The sequence below is a fragment of the Ascaphus truei genome, chromosome 5 (assembly GCF_040206685.1).
Source record: "Ascaphus truei isolate aAscTru1 chromosome 5, aAscTru1.hap1, whole genome shotgun sequence".
Taxonomy (NCBI): domain Eukaryota; kingdom Metazoa; phylum Chordata; class Amphibia; order Anura; family Ascaphidae; genus Ascaphus; species Ascaphus truei.
Window position 1 is genome coordinate 42,258,260 of NC_134487.1, and position 15,844 is coordinate 42,274,103.

The 15,844-nt window shown below is 41.5% G+C and overlaps 1 protein-coding gene across 6 annotated transcripts in view; it reads right to left on the reverse strand.

Moving 5' to 3' along the window:
- Positions 1–1,494: 1,494 nt before the first annotated feature.
- Positions 1,495–15,844, reverse strand: part of LRRK2 (leucine rich repeat kinase 2) — a 162,707-nt gene continuing 148,357 nt past the window's right edge. For 5 of the 6 annotated variants that reach the window (XM_075599742.1, XM_075599741.1, XM_075599744.1 and 2 more), the window contains 9 exons: positions 14,571–14,765; positions 14,095–14,288; positions 11,847–11,919; positions 7,562–7,743; positions 6,041–6,193; positions 4,948–5,153; positions 4,102–4,161; positions 2,385–2,516; positions 1,495–2,290 (listed from right to left, as the gene is read on the reverse strand). In XM_075599742.1, the coding sequence (XP_075455857.1) occupies positions 2,395–2,516; positions 4,102–4,161; positions 4,948–5,153; positions 6,041–6,193; positions 7,562–7,743; positions 11,847–11,919; positions 14,095–14,288; positions 14,571–14,765 (1,185 nt within the window). In that variant the 3' untranslated portion in view covers positions 1,495–2,290; positions 2,385–2,394. Of the gene's footprint in view, positions 2,291–2,384; positions 2,517–4,101; positions 4,162–4,947; positions 5,154–6,040; positions 6,194–7,561; positions 7,744–11,846; positions 11,920–14,094; positions 14,289–14,570; positions 14,766–15,844 lie in introns of those variants that run through there. The other variant, XR_012801632.1, reaches the window with a different exon arrangement.

The following is a 15,844-nucleotide window of genomic DNA, read 5'->3' on the forward strand; positions in this document are numbered from 1 at the left end:
TTTTTTTTTTCGAATTTAGAAGAGTTTTTAGAAGCGTGGCGGCTCTATTAAAATAGCAGTTTTAGTAAGCAAAAAAAAAATGCTAGTTGGATGCTTTTTTGACAAACCGATCGGATTGGTAGAACCAGAGTGAAACTATTTCTAAAAAAAGGCTTTTCGACACGGATTGGACACGTGATTAGGTTTTACAGAACAGCAAAGCATGCCAAGCTGCTTCTAAAGTGTCCTTGTTTGTTACAGTTCGGAGCTGCTAGAATAGGCCCTGATGAAAATGATTCCATTGTTTAATAGGATTTGTGTAAATATGTTTAATATACTGTATATCTATGGCAGGGGTATGCAAGCTTTTTATCCTATGCCCCCTTCTTGCTCTCCCCCCCTGCTCACGACCCCTCTCCTTGTATCAAGCAACAAATGACGCTGCTGGGTTTTGTGACATCACGCCAGCCGTTTTGCCATGGCGACGCAGTGTCAAATGACGCTGTGGAGCCATGTGATGACGCGTTGCCATGGCGATGTGGCATACCAAGCCATCTGAATCAAGGTAAGTGCGTTATAGAGGCCTTGCGCAATTCCCGAGCATTTTATTTAAATGCCTTGGGGAAGAGCGCGGGGCCTCTCTACCCGCCGCCCCCCCCCCAAAAAAATATCACGCCCCCCTCTGATCTGTGGTATCTCATCTTGAAAAAATTACTAGCCTATCAGCACAAAAATATACAGGCAGTCCAAATGCATTTTATTTACAAGACTGTGTTTACTGTAATTCGCAAAATGTATCTTGTATATGGAACATATATCGAGACATGGCATAATGAATACTTTTCAAAACATTAAGCACATATACATTACTCTCTTAAAACTTGAGCAGTACTTTAGAAAAATAAAACAATATCAATCTAATTACTAAAGAAAATCAACTTACACTATGTATCACGTTATAAAAAAGAAAAAAACTTGTATACTGTATATATTTATTTTTGCCAACTGACTGCAAATGGGAGAAATGTAACTTTCATACAGACATCAAAATGTCTTAATACAAATAAACTTTATATACACTTCAAAATTAAACGTTTAGCAAATAGTCTACATTTTACTGTAGATACGGTGTACTGTATAAGAAAGAAAAATCAATACTAAATTATTAATTTTTTTTAGGATTTTTGAATTGGTGGAGAAAATGAATGTGATGAAACTTGAACAACTTTGTCCTTACACATGTATTGTTGGAGAAGGATCACTCGCGCTTCAGTAACAGGTGATCTGCCAGAGGTGCTACTGATGAAGAAGCAATTCCAGTTTATAGATATGAATCACGAAAACGGCGCTCAAATGGACTTAATGAAAAGGAGTGTTATATTTTATTTTATAGACGTTTCGGTCCCAAATGCAGGTCTTTCCCAGAAAGGTCCCAAGCGGGGACTGAAACGTCGATCATTAGAGAATAAGCATTGGTTTTCAATAAGTCCATGCGAGTGCTGTTTTGGTGATTTATACTTATGGTAATATATAAATATATATATATATATATATATATATATATATATATATATAAATATCCATAACACTTTTGTTTTACCAATCTAATGTTGTATCCAAAAAATACTTTTGCGATCTTAAAAAAAGATCACCGTGACTATGTACAAAGATTAGTTTTGTTTTTCAAAAAATTATTTAAAGAGTGCGTGGATTAATAATTTAATCCCTCACCTCAAATCAAAAAAGCATGTTTGCAATGATATAGACAAATGCTAGCAAAATCCAACATCAACAATTTATTAGTAAATTGCACTAGAGAGAGAACTTTTTAACTCTGGGCATTTTAAGGTAAATCCGTTCAGCTGTTCTTGCTGTACTTCAGAGCAGGAAGGCCACTTTGTTCTTTAAATGTTCTTCAGTGTCATCCACAGAATCTTTCACTCCAATTTGGCATTTGCTGAGCATCTTAGCCCCGATACCATATATCTATTAAAATCATACTTGGTTGACCCATCAATGGAGTGACCTATTACATTGCCAATAGTAATACACAACAACACTTTTTCAATGAGCATTGAAAAAATAAAAATAAATAAAAAAACATTTTTCTCTCATTTTCTATTATGCCATGAAGAGTACTGCAAAACCCTGCATGTGATTTCAGAAGTGAAAAAGTCAATAAGACTGTTAAACAGAACAAAAAAAAAATACATTCTACATACGTGGCAATTACACGCATGTTATCCTTCATGAATATACATATCTTCATTAGCCATTTATTTCTCCCACGGAGTCTACAAACAAACGAAACCTGTAATAAAAAATAAAAAAAACAAATAACAGTAACCTTGATTAAGAAATGCCATATGCATAAACCAATAAGAATAACTATTATTTTGACTCACCAATGGTTCGTCAGTCCAAGGACAATCCTCTGAGTTTCTCTGCCAACTCTCGTCTTATTTCATTGTGCTTTTTTAGGTTTTGAACCTCATGTGGAAGATTAGTGTCCCAGACAGAGAGAAATGACTGTATTTCTAGAATAAACATGAAAATGCATAGAAATTAAATGATCAGTTATTTAATCTGACGTCTCCCATTAAAATACATGAAGACTCGGATCTTGCAAGATATATTATAATGTGGAAAGTCCCACTTAACTACTTATAGTGGAGTTACAATACACCTTTTCTGCCGTTTCTAACGTTTGTTTTCCATTTTTACACCTTTAATATCTCTGAACAAGTAAGACTGATGGACCAATTCCAAAAGGCACAGTAGCTAATATTACTGAAATGAACAGACTGTTTTAGTTGAGGGATAGTTAAAGGTGCAGTTCCTCTTACTATTTAGGTGTCACCCTATGTTCCCAAAATACTTAACTGGTGAAGTTAACACATTTAAATCTTCCTGAGGAGAAAGAAAATGGCTGCAAAATATCGTACCAATAGGAAGTTGCCACATCATTGGTTGTGACTTCCTACAAGATGGCGATTTAAAGCCACTCTAAAAACCAGGAAGCAATACCTGTAACTACACCAGTAAGTATCTTGGAAACAAGTGGGTCCCTTGAGTTGAAAACGGTGTGGCTCAGCTCTGGAGTACACCCGGTTCCAATCCTGTAACAAAATACAGGTTAATTAGGGTGAATTTCGCCTTTAATTTGTAATTTAGGAGAACGTATATTTTCAGGAAGCATGTCTGAATTACAAAGCAGTTCTTAGAGAGTGACTGTGGAAGACATTTTTAGAGCCCCAGCAAAAATTAATTCTTCCTATTTTTCTACAAAAATAACAAATCCCAGATCCTTTTTATAATGAAGAATAAAATGCAGCAAACATTACTTCCTTTCGCAGTGATTCCATTTTTACTTCTAATGCTTTCATTTCCTTAGGCTCTCTAATAATTCAAAAGTGGACATCCACAGAAATGATGCAGCGTACGCCAAAAAGAGGCAGGTATTTAGACGGTATTCAAAAAGCTCACAGTCTGGATTGTTAGAATAAATATACAGTAGACAATGAAATTGGTTCCTGTGGTCCTTTTTTATTTGGGGATTTCCAAGCAGGTGTCTGATGTGAGCTGGATGTAGATAGTTTGAATGTAATTAGTTTCACTCTACTGACAGTAATGATCCTGCCCAGCATAATAGCACCCGCAAAGCCACCTATCTGATGAATGCACCTAGCGGAGGAGGGAGAAGCTACAAACTGTGCAACAATGACTGAATGCCTCTAAACAGCAGCACATTTAATAATGTGCTTTTGCTGACACCACTCTTTCCTTGGAGCAGCAATACGGGTTAACTTAAAAATAAAAAATAAATTACCGGTTTGAAGCAAGAGGTCTCCGGAGCTGAACTGTGTTAATTTCAAATCCGGGGACCCCCTGCTCATGGAGATACTTACCGCCGTAGGGGGTGCCAGAGTCTCTGCAGAGTTTAAAGGTCCAGGTCACGTGGGCCAATAAGAACACAGTTCAGCTCCGAAGACACCATGGTTCAAAGTTGTAATAGAAAATTAATATATATATTTTTATTTTATTTATTTCTTTCTTATTATTTTTTTAAGTCAACCCGTATTGGCATCACACACAATTTTTTCTGAAAACAAGAAACATTACCTTGGTGAGGCGTACAGCGGCATCCCAAAACAAGCACAGCATTCTTTACACTGCCTCTATCTAAAAGAAAAACAAAGTCACAAAACATAATATAGTGAAACTGAGGTCATTTTAAGGAAAGGTTCAATTCTTTGGAAAACATCTACCAGCTCTACACCACTGGAAATAAACACAGTATATCATACAGTATAATAATGCTGATCATTTCTATACTTTATCTGAATTGGCAGGTTGAATTATATAATGGAAACTGTGGGCTTAAAGAATGTGAGCAATCTCTAACAAATATACTGTACATCTCAAAAATGTTGCTGCTTCCTCTTCTATTATGCGTGGTCTGTGCATTGTGCAAATTAATAACGTACTATTAGCTACTATTTTAAATCATTGCACTGCAGCAGTTGTGTTACGTTTGACTGATACAGTACATCTCTCAAATGTTAGATTTTATCAATATCATAATTGGAATTAAGAATCAAAAAGTATAACTTTATATGCTTTCAGTTACAATTTAAAAGACAATTGCATATTTTGGACATCAGTGTATTGACTTGGCTACCACACCTGATGGAAGGACTAATAAAAGGTTTTACCTTCAAGAGACCAAAACCTGACACTTTAATCAGGAACATACATTTTTCAGAAACTTGTGTGGTCTCGGAAGAGGCAAAGCTATCCTAGGAAAGGCAAGCAAGGAGGTATCATTTTGAAAATTTGCATCTAAACATCCTAAATCAATGTACAAAGAATGTTAGATAATAAAATCCATTACATGCACCTATTACCTCTGCACTGTGTAAACATTATCTAATGTTTTTTTTTTTAATGTTCTCTACATATAATTACCTAGTTGGGTTGGCACCATACTCCGAATAGAGTCACAAAAACTAGAGATTATTCGTATTGGACAACGCGTCGACAGATCGATTAGCAGAATATGGCCTCCACCGGTCCCAACCCAAAGGGCAGTATTTTTCTGTAGAAATAAAGTCTTTACTCGTGCAGTATAAGAGGATTCCTGCTTTAACTTTCTGCGCTTTACAAATTCTTCCCTGAAATGAGGAAAATAAATTTTTTTTAAATCATAAAAATAAAAAATATTTAAAACAAAAACTTTGAGACATGGTAATCTCCAGCAGATACCGAGCAAAAAAAAATAAATAAATATCGGTCAACAAAATTACTATATATAATCACAACAAATTCTGAATATATTGTGAGAACTAATATATTCAGGGGTCCCCAGCACACAATAAAGGAATGTAAGAGCAACAGATTTGTGCACTATTGTTAATCTGTTTAGACAGTCTATATGCCTAGCTATCTTTTTTTTAGCACTATTGATGTTCATGTACCTGTAGGATAGACTTATTGCTAATAAGACAGACCAACTATTTTGGTTTATCAGTTCATTATTCATCCTTATTCATTTGGTGAGAGGTGGTAGGTTGAAGGTGTGTAAACTAGGGAAGTACCATAGGCTGCTTTCAGTCTGTGGGAACGGGCATGATTAAGGGGCATTTGGCTCCGAAACGTCATCCCCCTACATTTTTATCGCCTTAAATTTTACGTGTATTGTACATTGTTCACCTTCCTTTTGTTGTAGTTTTGTTTTTTTGTGTTTCATCCCCCTTGTTCCCCGTCCTCCCCTCCTCTCCCTCTGTACTGTTTTTCTCCACAAGATGTACTCTCTAGACCCTATGCCAGGGCTGATTTTGTAGCTGCTATTACATTCAATACATTGATCCTCTTGTTGACAGATTTCGTCTTTATTCCTTTATTGTGTGCTGGGGACCCCTGTATATATTACTGACTTGCTTGGGGGTTAGAGGTTATCCCTTGTTCCCGTGCACCATATAATTTACTTTCCATACGGATTTGGTTGTGGAGTGCTACCTAGCACACATACATATTGTGAGAACTAAAACAAGACATTTACCTCAGTAACTGCGCACAATCAAGTATTTCACATAATTTGTCTGTTTTCTTATCCCATATTTCCACGTAAGGGCTGCTTTTCTTTGCCACATATATGTATTTGTCAACTGCGATGCAAGTGATGTTCGAGTCGCTGAACGATCCATGAGGCAATCTAAGGATAAAAGAAAATAAAGACAGGACGTGAAGTGTTGGAAATGTACTGTAGTCCTACAGCATTTAATTTTTTTTAAACCTTAGTTGCCTCACATTAATTGTACATCCGACATTTCTGATTGAAGACACAGACAGTTTAATTTTCATTGTCCGCTTCTCTCCGGCAGGTTTATGTGCTCATCATATCGATAATGAGCGCAAAGTTTAATAACTTTAATAATAACTTTATTTCATATAGCGCCACTCTCCTAATGGGACTTCCCAGTTAAAATGTAGTGTGCGGTAATCAGCACTGAATGTTGGATTTTTACAGACAGTCCCTGCCCCATAGAGCTTACAATCTATGTATATTTGCTGCATGAGGCACAGGGAGATAAAGTGACTTGCACAAGGTCACAAGTAGCTGACACCAGGATTAGAACCAGGTTCCCCTGCTTCAAACTCTGTGTCATTGTTTTCAGATTCAGAGCCTTTACTCACTGAGCCACTTCCTGTGTAGCTCATTTAAGAAGCAGGCTGGCTGAACATGGAAGGGATAAGGAAGTTAGTCGTACTCTTCTAGTGCACCCCAAACTTACATTAGCAATCCTGTTACATTCCACCACATTATAGAACCGTCTTCATACATTTATGTCAGGTGGACGTTGACGTGTATTTACAATACAATACAAACAGTTGTACATATAACAGGGTCAATTAAAAGTACGTTTTATTGGTCTATGTCCAGTGTTCGTAAAACAGTATTTACTCTTGTGTGTTACTGCTGCGGCAGCTTTTAATCTAACGCTTGCCGGGAGCTGGCCGGGAGCGCCGCGGGTCTGCTCTCCGTTTAAAACGGATTTTCCAGCGCGGCGGCCGCTTCAATAGATAAGCGTTAATGGCGCTTACTATTGAAAGCGCCCGAGGCGCGGGAAAACCGTCCGGTTCTCGGCCGAAGACTGCCACGCACCGCCAGCGCTATTTTTAAAATGCGGGGGCAGCCGCATTAGGTTTAGCCTGGTCGCCTCTGTACGTCTTGATGTGGATTATTGATTTCGAAATTGGAACAGTGAGAATTCTGTGTTTAATATTATTGTCCTTATCCATTAATTCACATTTCCTTTCAAGGGACAAATCTGAAAAAGCATGTTGTCCCAGTTTTTACAATACTGAAGTTGCAAAAAGCATAACAAAACTTTTATACCCATTTAGCCTGGCGAGAAGCCTGGTTTTGAAGAATGTTTGAAGGCTATTTGAACTGAAAAATTAAGGTGTTTACACCTTCATAGAAATTAATCTTACTGTGTTTTTGTAGTAAACAAATAATAATAATTTAAAAAAAAGAAAGAAAAGAAAAACAATTTAGGAAGAAAAAGAATAAACTCACAGCAAAGTAGCTTTTGTGTCGATGATCTTTTGAACGGAAAAGTCACTGGAAAGGGACAAAATCTTTGTCCCACAGATGCCCCAGACAGCATTCCTCTCAGAATATGTGGATTCACACAAGCACATTACAGGAGTGCTGAAATCGCCTACACATAACATCTTCATAGGAGCAGCATCCTTACACTTGAAATAAAAAAATGCAAGTTCAGCATGAAAAAAAAGTCAGAACGTGGGAACTTTATAACAAAGGTGGGCTGCAATAATATTAAAATGTAAAATAACGAGATGTACCCGGCGTAACACACGCCGATTTAGCAGATCTTAAAGGTTATTCATTAAACATTACTCTTTGTTTTCATCCCTTCCTGTAATGCCTTACTGTCTCTTGTCCCTTCTTCCCCCACCTTACACTCTCCTCGATCATGCCCGGCTCCTCCTAGTACTCTCTCCCACTCTCTTTGCACTTCCTGCTTTACTGTGTCTGGTCCTCTGTGCACACTACACAAAAAGATAATCTGGACCAGCCATGGCTATATACAAATAACTTAACTTTGTACAATAGCATCTAAACCATATTGAATATTTCAGTGAGCATGGTCATTATAAAGGCAAACCGGCTCAGAGACAGCTGCTGAGACTCAGTGAGGTGCCCCTAACGAATCATACACCATTCTCATTGGAGGGTGTCTCACTCTGACTCCGACGAGTCTCTCCTCTGACATCTTCTTGGGTGGAGAGGCTACCATCGGCTTGAGGCCCTGGCCCTCTCATAGGGTGTGACTCTTGAGCTACATAGTCTCTAGTAAGAATGAAACTCGAACTTCTGGGGTCGAGAGGTCAGCTTATTGGAGAGGGTACATGGAGGACAGGACCATTACCCTCTACTTCTTCTGGTGGTGCCCACCAATCTTCATTTGTAGTGTAAGAAGTTCCTTCCAGGGGATCCCGATTCTTTTCCATTACAGCATTCGGAATTCTGCTGGGATCTTGCTGTTCGCTTGAAGGCATTATTGGTGATGGTTCCGGTTCACTTTCCCCCACTTGAGGGATAGGTAACAAGTGATTCCGATGCCCGACCTTTACCCTTCCCTCAGTCTCTGATGCGATATACAGGGAGGCAAGGCATCTGCGACTCCACCTCGAAGGGAGCCTCTCGCTAGCGGTCTGCTAACTTGTGCTTCCCTGGTATTCCTAAATTCCGCAGGAGAACTTTGTCTCCAGGCCGATGTTCCCTGTAGCGTACCTTATCGTCATACCTCAGCTTGTTATTTTCGTTCAGCTTGGCGGTGACTCTTTCCGCCAACTGATATGCTCTAGAGTTTATCCTGGAGCCTTTCCACATATTTGTAGTGAGTCATGTTCGGTACACCGTCGGTGGATACTCGGAGACGAATGACAGGTAGTCGCGCCTCTCTGCCGAACATCATAAAATAGGGTGTGTACCTGGTGGATTCATGCCAAGTGCAATTGTAGGCATGTACTAAAGGCTGAAGGCTATGGCTCCAGGGGTGGAAGTGTCTGACTTCGGACAGTCCTATACAAAGTGACATTCTTTGTGGCAAGTGAAGCAGCGGTTGCTTCGGGTCATATTGAAGCCAGGGTTAGAGGCTGAGATACGAGGGGGTCTGTCGTGAAGGACCCCTGGGGGGTATTTTCCTCAGGATTCTCCTTCGCACTAGACTTCTTGGATGGAGTTGCTTTACTCTCTCCTTTGGAAGATTCCTGAGACGTCTTGGGAGTCTGAAACTGCAGGATAACCTCTTGATCTTGTATTTGATCCATTAGGTCTTCAAGATTAGCAGGATTATCTGTAGAGTGTGCAGCAGATCCTGGCAATGAGGTGGTGTGTAAGCGATGCTCCCCGCAGAAATTGCTTGGTTCAAAAATCATCTAAATCATTCACGTGGAGGACCTTCTTGTTGATCATGATCCACAGCTCCAATTGCAGCCATCGTAGAAATTCCGATAATTCACCCCCCTCTTTCTGTTTGAGTGCATGGAACTGGGCCAGCAAAGCAATGACCACGTGGCGGGGAGACTCTTGGAACTCCACGGCCCACTGACGGACCTCCTGTTTGGATGGTTTGAACATGGTTCCCTAAATTTGGTTCTGTTTATCTCGGGCACTCCAGGTCTGAATCTCAACAGCGCCTCAAAATGTAGCCCCCTTTCCCTATGCCTAAGGGAACTACGCGGGCAACTATGCGTGCTGCTATACCTATATGCTCACAGGAGGCCTAAGTCTCCGCTTCTGGGTGAGCTCTATCTAATTGCGTGCAGTGCCTCCACCTATGAGGGATCCCAGCGTTGGCGGGATAACCCCTCACAGGAACCAATACAACAGTAGTAAGCAATACACCACACAATGTATATAACTAATATTTACTGTACAGTATACAACACTAAACACAGATAACACACGATATCAGGTACCAACAGTATAATGCAGTGACCCCAAACACTGAGTGGTTTTCCCAAAATAAGGAGTGTGCCATGTCACCACTAACCCCTGGTATCTGTTCCAGCAATCCCACCCAAATATGAGGTAGTGCTACCCCCTTTAAATGTTGGTGCACATTGGGTACCTGCCTGGGTACTCCAGTACCCAGGTGCTGCTTGGCTTGTGTTGGAGCAGGTCACACGCAGTGGGGCCTCCGACACAATTCCCCTCTCTCCTAAGGGTCCCGATCCTCCTTGTGGGGTGAGCTCTAGCCGGAGTGTATTACCTACGTGTTCTGGGATACTGCGGCCTGGTCCCAGGTCGCAGATCACCACGTGGCCGTCCGCCACCACCGCAACAATACTAATAAGGGGAATGGTCCCTATCTGGGGCTTTCCCTGCGATACTGCTCTTCGGGTTTCTCAGGACCTGACTGGGGCCAAAGGGCGGAGTTCTGGTCTAGTTCAGGAGCTACTGGCACCCTGGACACATCTGTTCTCTCTGCCGGCTCCTACTAAACTCACTTCGCAGGCTCTCCGCCCACGGAGGACATCCTGTTCCTCCTCCTGCCAAAGTCCCATTGGCTGGGACAGTCCCCTGTGGTATTTCTCTCCCACCTGAGGATTCTGGGACATGTAGTCCCGCTGCTCCATATGCGGAGCCACTCTAAGATGACCACCGCACTCCTGTGAGGGATAGCGCTTCCCTGTGTTGGGGCTCGGTGGTGCACTTATATTACCTTCCTGGTCATAGTCCAGACAGGATAAGCAGCAACAATCTGCGGCTCCGCAACGTGGTCCTGCTGCGCGGTTCGCTGATCCTTGCGTGGATGACTCCACCGTCTGACTTCTCTGGAGGGACCCCCAGCCGGATGATCCCTTGTCAGCAGTCTCTACTATGGTGTCCAGATCTGCTTTCTGATAGCAAGCTGCACTGTCCTTCAGGCAATGTCCTGCAGCATATCTCTCTCTCTATTGCTATAGTGGAAAGGGTCCCTATCCTAGGGCCTTTTCCCTATAGCATACACATAGAATACTTCTACTGTGGCTCAGGGACTAACTGGGCCCTTGGGGGTAACTTCTGGCCTAGTCCCTGGAGCACAGTCCCGTGGACACTACCTGCACCACTCAGGTCCCGGTCTTCACTGAATGCTTCCTGTCCCAGCATGCAGAACTCTTCTCTCCCTTCCAGGAGCAACCCAGCCATCCCATTGGTTGTGGTGAGTCACATGGCAGCCTCTCCCTATGCAGCATGGGAGTTGTAGTTTGTCTGCTGCCTACTTAACATTGGGACTGCGTGCGCATAGGACACTACGCATGCGCGACTCTAATGGCCATTGCAGTGGTGCCCGGCGCATGCGCGAACCAGCACGGCACCTAACTATCCGCCGCTTCTGCGCATGTGCAAACCTTCGCGCATGCGCGCGCACACACAACATGACGGTGCCCTGCGGAGGGAGCCGCCGGAGAACCCGTCGCCCTCTAGGCAACATCCCCCTGCATTGGAGGTAAGGGGGGAAACGAGAGAGCGGTTGGGGAACCGGAGGGGACCTGGCTACATATATATATTATATAATGGAATATTCCTTTGTAGTCAGAATACAGCCATCTGTGGTATCATTAATGATTTTGGTACTCCAGCAGTGTGGATTACACCAACACAGCAAATACAAGTAAAACTGTAATTATTAGTGGCACAGCCACATAGTTGAACTAGCAAACAATTTAGGTGGTGGGTTTTTATCCGGGCAACTTGTTATTGTTCTTATAAAGGGCCCGTCAGAGGGACTTTGCCATCACAATGCCCATCCCCAGATCATCATACAACATGAACATTGATCATTTACCTTTAATGCAGCATCGTCAAAAATCGCTATATGGCCATTTGCTGTCCCCACTAGAATGAAATTCTTCTGCTGGCTGAAATACACAAAATATAATAGCAACAGTTATCGAATGGTTATCAGTGGTTTTAAAACCGTTGAGGAAGCTCATAACGCTCAAAAATGTTTATTCCAAGTCCAGTAAAATACCAGTTTAGCTATCCCATGTAAGCTACAGCTCTAGTATTACAAACACAAATACTTCCCTATCTCTACCAACAATCATACTTTTTAAAAACAAGATGCACATTTTACAGTTACTCCGTACAGTATATCAATTGTATTTTTGTATTTAAAAAAATATTTTCATTTTCAACCACTTACTACAATGGTTGAAGTGTAGTGTGCAATATGCATTAAGAAACGTATTTACTGTACATGCTAAAATTAGTCTATTTAAAGTAATAATCCCCGAAGAACAGGGCATTATTGGCCAGTAATGGGGATTATTACTATTATAGGCTAAATGTAGGCTTTTTTCATAAATAATAGACACTTTTGTATAGTTAGATATTTTTATTAAAATAAAATGGTAAATACATTAAACCACCTCTATATACACTTACACTGCAACTATCTATATCCACACACTGCGCCCCCTCTGTGTACACACACACACACACGCACACACACACTGCAGCTGTACACACACAGCAGCTCAACACACACAAACTGCTGCTAAACACAAACGCTGCTGTTGCTGTTTCTGCTACACAAACATACAACACAACAACACAACAACACAACAACACAGCACAGCACAGCACACCACAGACTGCAGCTGCTACACCCATAAACACTGCTGCTGACACTGACACACACACACACTGGAGCTACACACACACACACACACACTGGAGCTCTATACACACACAGCTTAACAGACAACACAGCACCTCTACAAACACACAGCAGCTCTGCACACACACAAACTGCTGCTAACACAAACTCTGCTGCTGCTACACACACATACAACCGCACACACCTCTGCTGCTACACCCATAAACACTGCTGCTAACACACAGACAACACAGCACCTCTACACACACACAAACTGCCGCTGCACACAAACTCTGCTGCTGCTGCTACACCCACATACATCACAACAGCACACCACACCCACACGCTGCTGCTACACCCATAAACACTGACACACACACAAACTGCAGACAGCCACTTACTACTTTGCAGACTCTCTCCCCCCCACCCAACCCCCCCCCCCCAATTCAACTGAATCTGCTCAGTCAATCTCAGTCCCCTGCCCTGTCTCAGAGCTGTTGCTTCCTTCTGACCAATCCCCTGCTCTGTCTCAGCTGTTCTGAAAGCTGATTGGCTGGAAATAAACACATTGAAATAAACACATTTCAAGCAACAAAAATTCCAGGCCATTACTGATTGGATAATGCGCGGAATTTTAACCAATCAGAGAGCAGGGATTTCAATAATGCCCGGAATTTACCAGCTTTAGCCTATAATAATACATAATGGCTGGAATACTTATCTTATTATCCAATTAAATGATTTAATGCTAAATGGAGCGGTCCCACTTGAATTACTTGTGATGGGCTAACTTGAAAAAGCTGATACATACTGAACACAGATCACCGATCTCATGAAGATTAAGGACTATTCAGGAGAGGGGCACCGCAATTCATTTTCATGTGTGTTTAAGTTGGGTGCAGAATAACACCATCAGTACTTAGGGTTGCCAGGTGTCCGGTATTGAACTGGACTGTCCTGTATTTGGATGCTCTGTCCAGTAAAAAATTAGGTACTGTAATACTGGACATGTATGTGTCCGGTATTTTCCTCCCTGGATATAGTGACCTGACGCACCTCTCACCATTGAGTCCAGTATTTTTGGAGAAGCCACCTGGCAACCCAATCAGTACTTAGTACCTAAAAATCGTTATACCAGTAACATTTTGCCTGATTGAAGGTCTTTCAGCCTTCTGCTTCCTCATTTTTTAAAGTCCATCATAGAGAATGAATTAAAATGTCAAAACACATGAAACCATGGGGTTTCTCTGAATAAATAATGACTAGCAAATACCAGTATTAACAACTCTGATGTCAAGAGGCCTGTAGTGGTCACGGTTAGAATATTCCCACCCACCAAAGAAAAGGAAATAAAAAACAAAATCAACTAATTTACTATACAACGACGGCACGTTTATGTTATTTTTACTTGCACACAAATTTTAAATCCTACCTCTGCCTTACAAAACAGCAGTACAACAAGCAGGTAACAGAGTCAGGCATCTTCTGTAGACAGTGCTTTACTTTCAAAGACTCTGTATTTGCCGCCAGCAGCACACCAGACTGTGTCCCTGCTAAGATCCAGTGTTCCTTACCTCCAGAAAAAGTCACAAGGGTAAGGCATAAGATTCTGCTATCTGCAAAATCCTATAAACAAGATGGAAAACACCACTGTGACTGTTGTGCAGCAGAGATATGCAGAATATTGAACATGGCAGCACACAGAGGTTAGAGGTTAATCATTAAATCCAAAATCTGCCATAATTTAGCTGGAATCTTCTTTTTTTATTATATGTACTGTCCCCCTTTCACAATGTGTTAAAAATTCAAAGGTCAAGCTTAAATTAAACATTTCAGATGAACATTTTTCTTAATTGGGGGCAATCTGACGAAGTAAAGCTGCATGGCTGCTGTGATGGGAACACGTACCTCGCATGTATGTCCACCTTTTATTAGATCTAGGCAGGATATTTGCCCTTGGTCAGTACTGCCACTTCCTACCCAAACGGTCGGTTTCTTGAAACGTGGATAGGCAGTAACAATGCATTCAGCCGTTAAAGTGCTCGGTATTACCATGTTTCTCATCAAACAGAGAAGCTCTGCTGAGTTTAATATGTCATACACCTATCAACATAAGGAAATAAGCCATTTAAATACCCTGTTATTGGATACTTTATTATAAATATAGTGTCTTTTTTTTTTTTAATCAATAATGCAAGATCGCAGTTCTGGGTCCTTTTTCATGACTATCACTATCTAAATGACTATCTGGCTTCGAAAAACAAAGTGCTACTTGTATCTTAAAAACAAATGATGCAGTGATTGATGCTTTGTTTTTCCATGTATATCTGTAGTTCTTCAGTAACTAAAACCAAGCATAAATAGCACATAAATTGCAATTACAGAAGACAACAAGAGGGCCAGGAGAAGTGTAGATCTGCTGTATGTTAGGCTTCGTCCCCGGTGGCCGCGGCTGCACGCACGCACGCCGCACACAAAGTACAGCCCTCTATGGGACAGGCCTCAGTCGGCGTGTGTACGTGTGCGCACAAAGCGCGATGCGTGACCGCCTTTGCCAAAAGACAAGATTTTTGTCTTTTGGGGCGGCAGCCGAGAATTGGCCACGTCACGGCGGCGGTTCAGCCAAAGAGGGCGAACCAGCTGCGTGATCTCATGGCTGCGTCCACGCCTCCCTGTCGCGAGTTACCTGAAGTCCATCAGATTGCTCTGATGCAGGGAACGAGCGCCGCCAGGCACCCCTTTGCGCGCTACGGACACCTACATGAGAGCATTTTATAGATGAAATTATAGTGTACAGAACTGTCATTTAAGAACTCATGTTGCTCCACTAAAAGTTATCACAATCTACCACATATCTGTGCCTTTCTTTGATACTTTCTGGATTAGTTAACTAATTATCAGAGTAGGCTTCTCATCCCTACTCTACACTGCACTTATCTACTTAAATCTGCCTCCAGAAACCTGCTTATGGTTCCAAGATTCAATAAATAATGTGGTCGCTCTCCCTTCTCTTACCGAACACCCCACTTCTGGAACACTTTACCGCAGTCTCTGGTCTACGTTAACTGTTTCCTACTTTAAACATGTTTGTAACTAACTTATAATGTTGTCAACTTATTATGTTGTATATAGGAGATACTGTACTTGAAAAACAAGGAGGTACCTCAATATATTTTTTCCTG